This window comes from Sciurus vulgaris (genome assembly GCF_902686455.1).
Source record: "Sciurus vulgaris genome assembly, chromosome: 5".
Classification (NCBI taxonomy): Eukaryota; Metazoa; Chordata; class Mammalia; order Rodentia; family Sciuridae; genus Sciurus; species Sciurus vulgaris.
This window is the reverse complement of record NC_136465.1, coordinates 38912013-38920463: the sequence shown is the minus strand read 5'-3', so window position 1 is coordinate 38920463 and position 8451 is coordinate 38912013. Positions and strand designations below refer to the sequence as shown.

Below are 8451 nucleotides of genomic sequence, written 5' to 3'. Positions count from 1 at the left end.
AAAAAAAAAAAAAAAAAAAAAAAGAAAAGAAAAGAAAAGAAACGCTCCTGTCTAATGCACACAGAGGATGATTTGTTACACTGGTGGGGGGAAGTCACATAACAGAACCAGAATCTTCCTTAAACAGGAAGATGAATCAAGGTTAGAAGGTTGTAAGAGCTAAGAGTGGCTTATAGATCACCTACTGTATTTAGGAACTAATGACTGGTTGATTGCCATGCCTTATTATCTCAGCTCAGATGTGCAGCCATGGATTCAGTATGATGGGGGTATGATCTGAGAAATCTGTCATCAGGCAATTTTGTTGTCTCACAGACATCATAGGGTATGTTCATACAAACTGAGATGGCTATGACATCACTAGGCAATAGAATATTACAGAACTATTGTGTATACATAGTTCATCATTGACTAAAACGTTGTGTGGTATGGAAGTGTATATATTTATGGAAAACAGTTAAGTGCTTCAAAACCCCTTTGTTATATGAGAGTAAGTCTGGCAGGTTGAATATGAAATTATAAGCTCTATTCCTCTGTACAACTAGTTATCACTTGACTAAATCTAAGTCATAGATTCCAGGAGGGAATATTATTATAATGCCTAGTTTTACCAACTGTGACTCATAAAGTCACAACTCCAGAATACCTCAATTCCTTCAACTTAAATGCCTCTGTGATGCTTTCCTCAGCATGGCTTCATCCTCTTCAGCATCCCGACTCCCAATACCCAGTTCACGTCTCCCTCCCTACCTTCCCTCTTACTACTTATTGTGCTGTCTCTCTGCCTTTCTTCAAAATCCCATCCCCCTTTGAGGGAACTGCCTCTACTCAATGGAACATTCGCTATCCACGTCCACCGTGGATGTTCACTTCCTAACCTAATTCCTCCGTCCCATTTTCTGCAACTTAACTCATCATTTTATACAAAAGGGCTAGGCACATGCAGCTGCTCAGTGAACACTATTTCTAAGAGCTTTATAAATATATAATCCACATGCCCTAAGACCACTTATTTGTACTGTACACTTCAATGATTTTCAGTAAACTTACATAGTTGTACCATCATTCCGATTTGAGAACATTTCAATTTGAGAACAATTTTATTACCCTAAAAAGATCTCTTGATCTTATTACAGTCACTCATCATACCTGTGCCCAGGCCCACTCAACCACCAATCTGTTTTGTCCCTATACATTGCCAGAAGTACACCTTGGTTCGAAGTATCTTTATATTCTAATGGTTACCATCATTTATTGTGGTGTTCCTTTTACAAATGATTTTTCACAATCTGAAAGGTATCATTTTTAGGTAAAATTTAAATACTGAGATTTATTTTAAACTCAAGGATGAACCAGTTGGGTTTCCTTTTACACAGGAAAAAATAGGAAAGCCTTGGAGTAATCAGATTACATGGTAGCACCCCAGACTCTTCAAACAAGGCAAGTCACTTGTGGCAAGTAAACAGAAGGTCAGATAAACATCTTTTTCTGCAATCCCCTTGTCTTGAACCCAGGGGACAAGGACTCCCCCTGAGAACAATTATAAAAGGCATCCTAGAGAAGTTTAGAAATGTTGCTTCCTGTGTGGGCCAAATACAAGTCAGGTTTACACCTTTTGTTAGTTTTACCTGTATTCATTTAAACAAGTCATTCTTTGGATATCTTAACCTCTTAAATATTAAAGCAACTTGATAAAAAAAATTGCATTTGAAGTCAATTTAAGTTGTGCCATTTGATCAACTGTACTTTAAGTACACAAAATATAAAGTAAAATTATTTCCTGCCCTGCTCTTCACAAATCAATAAATAATTTATTTAGAAGTATTTTAATGGAGAATTATGAATTTTGGTAGATAACATACAAAGTGTAAGGAATTCCTGGCTTCCCCCACCACCTGTCAATCTGCGTTTCCCCGCCTCTCATGTTACAGGAATTTCCGGCTTACGTTGCTTCCTGCCTCCAGCATTACGTCTCACTATGTCATTGACCCATCAGTCAGTCTGTAAGAATCCTCCTCCGCGATTGGTTCCTCTCAGCCCGGGAAATTCCTATGTCTGAGACAAGCCCAACACCATCTTCCCTCTTTGCTTTCCTCCTTCCCCCGTGCAGACGTGAATTCGTCTGGGCAAATAAATGGTTCCTTGTATGAGACCTGTATCTGTGGAGCGTTTCTGGGAGCTAGCGACGAACCATATTGCGCACCTCTTTTTCCAAGCTAACACAAAGTGTATCAAGAAAACAAGGAACTGTAATTTTGATCTTATGATGTCAAAATAAAACAGGATTATATCAGTTAAAAACAAATCTTATCTAAAATGCTATAAAACAAGTGTCTGAGTGTTAGGCTGGCAAATAATGTGAAAGTAAAAATCATTCCTCCATATGCTCACAGTGCACACTCTCAGAACCAGTGGTACTATGGATCTTATTTATTCCAAGTTCATATGAATTTAGTCATGAGAATACTAAAGTATTTAAATTAAAATGTGATAGCTCATATGCTTCCTAAATTCAGCAGACAAATGAGCACTTCAAGTGCAGAAAGTAGCATTTTAACTTCAATTCTTTCCTATGTTTGAATAACCAGAACTATGAATATTCCAAAACACTTTTCACATCTATTTCTAACAATTGGACTCTTTTATTTGTAAAACAAGACTAGAGTTTTTTGTTTTATCATGAAACAAAAATAAAACAAAATAATACTCTTTATAGATAGTTAGGGACTTACATATAGCGTATTATCTTATGGTACAATAAAACATCCCATGTAAATATATTATACCATGCTCATCATCAGTTAACTTCTTGTTTATCATCATAATTTTCAAGATTGGGAATCAAAGAATCCCAGTAGAACCAAGCAATTTGACCAGTACCATCTCTTGAGACTGTGACCAGGGAAGAGAATTTTCGTTTCCACAAAGTCAATCTACTTACTGACTAACCTTTAGGGAGTAAACCTTTCTACAATATTTTTAAGTAGTAGTATTGTTTCTACTCTCCTGGAGCAGAAACAAAGTATTGGGAAAATACAAGCAACTATTTCTTGCAATATTTATTTCATGAATTAACCCAAACTCAATTAAAAAGGATTTCTGCTCCTGCTATGCAAATTTAAAAGGGTTTTTCACATTGAACAAAAGCAACAGGGGGATACTAAAATACAAAGTCGAACTGAAAAAACAATATAACTAAGCTCTTCTAAACTTTCACACCTCTGCAACTGAAATAGCCTGATGTCCATTAGAGCAAATATCTTTCAAAGTACATCCAACAATAATTATTCCAAAATCACATGTAACTTTAACTTTCTTAAAAATGAGGATTATTTTTAAATGATTTCAAGTTGTGGATAGGTCTCAATGATCAACTGTGCATTCGTTTGTAGGGAAGGTTCTTATTAGATGTTTATTTCGGTTAGCTCAATCAGTTGTCAACATAAGGCCTGAAACAGGGAAATACATTTCCATGGAGGAGCTAGAACTGAAATGTAACACCATTACCCGTACATATGAAAATCAGATTACTTTCAAGTAAAACTTAAATTTACCATGGTACTTTTTAAATTGAAAAGCTACCCCTTAGATAATTTAGTCTCTAAATAAATTTAATGCACTAAATTTCGGGATCCAAGTGCTACTTGCAATTTATGATGGAAGGCATTTATCCGTTCTTTCTGAACTGGCCAGTCCAAGATGCAGTGAGATTTAAACATTCCTCTTCGCAAACAGAGTGCGTGATTTAGTTTATAATCTGGAATCTCCTCAAGAAAAATCAATATAATGGAATCCAGATTTTGTTCAATTGCTTGCTGAACTGCATGGTGTACCTTGAATCTATGTAAAATAAATAAATAAATAAATAAATAAATAGATAGATAGATAGATAGATAAATAAATAAATAATAAACAAGTCAAATAATCATTATGCAGATTCTAATAGCCAAAACTTCAACAATCAAAAATTCTTTGTGGAATCTGCTTCAATCTGCCACTAAAAATCAGAATTTTCAATGTTTTATTTTCAAAATTTTTTGAGCTACGAGTAGTAATATTTGGAAGTTTAACTGAAAAACAGGTGCATATTTAAAATTTCACAATGTTCACCTACCTTTTGCATAATGGATCTTTTAATAGATGCTGCGTTACAACAAAAATAATTTTTCTGCTCCTTTTGACGCTATTAACAATTGCTTCCAGTCCAAGGACACCTGCCTCAAAGTCCCTTTCTTCCAAACAAAATTTGAGAGATTGGACTTTTTCTTCCATCAAGGAGAAGTGTTCCCAGACCCAATCTCTATCTTTATGGGCATGAATTATATATGCTGTATATTCAAACTTCTCTGCTTGACCATCTATTTCCTTGAAACCAAGAACTCGGTGTACTGAAACATTCCAATAAAACGATATCCTCCAACCCTCAAAGTGGATGAGCAGTACAATGAAGGTAAAAATCAATATCAAGCTGGTATTGATCATGAACAGGAGTTGAAAGGGAGCACTATCTTTGCATGACGACGTATCAAAAAGCATCACGGGGAATCCATGATATTGAGGTGGAGTGTTGCAGAGGTAATGACTTGATAGCTCAGAGATGTTAGTATGGGTCTGATTAATCCAATTAACAAACCAGGCAATACTTTCACAGGTACAATCAAATGGGTTAAAGCTCATATCTAAGTTACTCAGGTTCTTAAAAACTGGCCCAAACACATTCTTTTCAACTGATGTTATGAGGTTCTTCTGAAGGTTCAGGGACTTGAGAGACACCTGGTCATCAAAGACAGAGGGCGGAAGTACATTTAAATTATTCAGTCCTAAATTGATGCTTTTGAGTTCGAATAAGTCCTTGAACACCTTGACTGGGATTTCGTCAAAGCCATTAGACTCTAAGTTCAGGATGTGGAGGTGAGAAAGACCCTTCAGAAAATGAACGGGACCACCAGGGTTTGCATGTTTCCACAGTCGTGCTAAATTGTTATGCTGCAAATCCAGAATTTCTAGTCTCTCAAGACCCTTCAACAGTTCGTCATTTATATTGGCTATATTGTTGTTGCTTAGATCCAGAATGGTCAAGTTATGAAGAGGGCTGAAAGGCGAAGGGGAGCTGTCCAGATTTTTCAGGGCTACCCTTCGAAGCATGAGTTGACGAAGGCTCGGAACCAATGCAAAGGAGTTGCTAGTCAATTGTAGGTATTTGTTGTAGGAAAGGTAGATTTCATAAATATTTTCTAGGCCTCTCCATTCTTGGCCTGTGAGTTCTTGCCCAATTTCATTAAGGCCCAGGTCAAGCACCTTTAGGTGGCCCAACCAAGAGAACGCACCACTCTCGATTTTTGAGATTTTGTTTTTGGTTAAGTTGAATAAGAGTAAAGGAGAATGAGCAAGTGATAAAAGTGTTTCATTTGTTAGGGTTTGCAAACTTGTGAAAGAGTTGGATAGAATTAAGTATTTCAGATTTACCAATCCCGTGAACATATTGCTTTTGATGCCGGGAAGATTGTTATCTTCCATGGTAAGGAACTCCAAGCATTCTAGCCACTGAAAGGAAAAGTCATCAATCTGGGGAAGTGAAGCAAGGGAAATACCTTGTTTAGTAAAGGATCTCTTCAAATTCAGGTATCTCACATTGGAAAGTCCATAAAAGGAGTAAGAAGACAAATGCTGTATATTATTATACTCCAGGAAGAAATATTTCAGATGTGGAAGCCAAACAAAGGAATTGTTACCGATCACATTTAAGTTGTTGCGGGAAAGATCGAGCATGGTGAGATTTGTCCGTTTGAGTCCAGAGAAAGTCGTGTTGCTGGTTCTGTACAGCTGGGTGTTACTCAAAGAGAGATTCTGGATACTGGTGCTTGATAATTCTAAACACAGCTTCTCTGTGAGACTGGGGCCCAGTTGGACATTGTTCAAAAAGAGGCCAAACAGTTTTCCAATTGCATGAAAACAACCTGGAGAGAACTAAATATGGAGGGGGGGGGGGGGAGTTAATAATCAAAATATAATAGGCTTTGAATGACCCTTGGAAAACTTCAGTGCAGTTCTTGATTTGGTCTTCCTTCCCCTTTCAATACATTCCCTGGCCAGGGCCTCTCTCTTCATTCCCTGGATCCATAGTTTTTTCCTTACTCTGTGCCTATACCATCCACCTGTTCCAGCCCCTGACCTACCCTGGCCACTGGCTATTTCTCTTTGGTTTTCAGAGTTCAGTTTAGATGCCACTTCTTCAGGGTGCTATCCCAGATCTCCTATTTGAGACTTTGTAGTACTTTTATTTATCACACTGATATAACTGTAATGAATGTATTATCTGTGAAGTCACCACTGGGGCAGATCCTGGCTTCATCTTGGTGACAGCTTGTCAGTGAACATCATGGAAGGAAAAAATGGATGGCTTTTATCCTGAAATAGTGACAGACACTTTCCCTTCTGACGGCTGGGTTTCAGCTATCTTTTTGTTATTCTACCCAGGTTTTCTCCTGACTTTATTTTACTATACCGTGTCTCCCTTCCTCCTGCTCCCATGTCCCTCTCAGAAACCTTGGCTGTTCTGGGACTCAGTGCTGGACCATGAGAGGAGAAGGAGGGAGACAAGGAATCCAGAGAGGACTATAGCCAGTCCCTGACAGTTAAACCCACCAGGGGAGCAAGAGAGTTCTGATTTCTAATATGTTACTTGTGAGATGTTTGCGTGATGGAAAAAGAGAGCAAAAAAAAAAAAAAAAAAAAAAAAAAAAAAAAAAAAAAGTGAAAGAAAGCATGTTTCCTTGAAAATTGCAAAGCAGGAAATTATTAAATTAAATAGGATACAGCTACATGGTAACATTGTGCCACCACTAAAATTAAATTTTTGAACAATTCCTAATTGCATGGGAGATATATATGAAATGACACTAACTTTAAAAAGTCAGAAGCATTCTCACCCTCAAGAGGCAATGTAGCACAGTTAATAAGAACATGGGCTCTGGTCACATAGCCAGAAACTGTGCTCTGTAATTATATGGGTCCTGGAAGACTCTAGGTATGTCACTTTTCCCTTCTACATCTGAATTTACTCTTATGAAAAAAGACCATCAGAGTAAGTTGATTAAAAAGATTATTATACATAAAATATAAAAAAAAACTTGTCATATGCTTGGCACTATGTTAGATATTGGGTAAATTTTAGTTATTGCTGTTTTTTCTTGTAATTATTTCGATAATTATGAGTATACCCAAATGCTAAGTGCTTGTTTCTGATTGTAGATTTGAGTGATTTTTATTAGCTTTCCTCTTTATTGCTCATTATTTACATATTTTATGTGATAATGACAATAAATTTTTAATCCAAAAATTATGGTGTTTAAAGAATAAAATGAGTTGCTTGCTCAAAAAATATTTCCTTGTCATCTCAGGATAATTTTGAAAGGTCTTTTCATATGAAAAATAATACAGCTTTTAAGAGCTGTTTTAGTTAAGGGTTTCCAATCTTCCTTAGTCTGCAAAAGTATAAAACATATGTAAAATATAGACATATCTGTGTATGAAAACAGTTCAACCGAAGATAGTTAGCTAGACATACTACATTAAATGGTCTTTATAACAACATAGTGCAAGCTATCATTTTTTGAGCATTTACTATACAACAGTCACTGTACTAAGTTCTTTACTACATGGTCCTATGAAGTTCCTTTATTTTTATACGAGCTTGAAAGCCAGGAGACTGAAGTAGAGAGAACTTGAATAACTTGCCTCCATTACACTACTCAAAGATTAAAGTCTACATAGAGGACTAGCTAGCTCAACTCTAAGACCTGTACTCTTAGTCATTATCCTATTTTAATTCTTTCAGAGATGTGAGATAGAGAGTATTCTTTCCATTTTAAAGGTAAGGAAAATAAGACTAGTAAGTTTCCCAAGGTCAAAGAATTGACCTCTAAGGACACAGGGATTTTAATGCAGTGCTATTTATCTCCTAAATACTACCAAAACTCTTGTCTTGACGATGGTATCAATAGCTCCAAGCAGTAAGTGTACAGCATTTCTGGAAGATATTGTAAACGTTACACAATTTTTCCCTGCTGGGTTTCTTTAGTTTTTTAACTGTGGACACAGTAGGGATGATACTCACTAAAAGGTAGAATACAAAATGACTACCTTACTTCTTACCTCTTTAATTTGATTTGATGACAACTCTAATTTTTGTAAAGAAGAATTGCCAAGGAAATCAAGTTCTTCACTTCTTAGTGCATGGATTTTATTATTTGATAATAGAAGCTCTTGGAGATTTTCCAGTTGGAGTTGGGTTCCTAATTTTGTAGATGATAAACCATTATGGGACAGGTCTAATTTGATCAAATTCTGAGAGTAAAAGAAAAACGATATATATGTTAGAGTCTCACTTTCAAAAATAGCTCCTCTAAATTTAAGTCAGTCTCAGAAATATGTCAATATCAAAATGTCACC

General features: G+C 36.3%; 1 protein-coding gene across 1 annotated transcript in view; it reads right to left on the bottom strand.

The window, feature by feature from the left end:
* Window positions 1-2227: 2227 nt before the first annotated feature.
* Window positions 2228-8451, bottom strand: part of TLR3 (toll like receptor 3) — a 53885-nt gene continuing 47661 nt past the window's right edge. Inside the window, exons 4-6 of the mRNA XM_079142339.1 lie at window positions 8155-8346; window positions 4115-5967; window positions 2228-3840 (exon numbers count right to left, since the gene is read on the bottom strand). Of these exons, the coding sequence (XP_078998465.1) occupies window positions 3612-3840; window positions 4115-5967; window positions 8155-8346 (2274 nt within the window). The 3' untranslated portion in view covers window positions 2228-3611. The remainder of the gene's footprint in view (window positions 3841-4114; window positions 5968-8154; window positions 8347-8451) is intronic.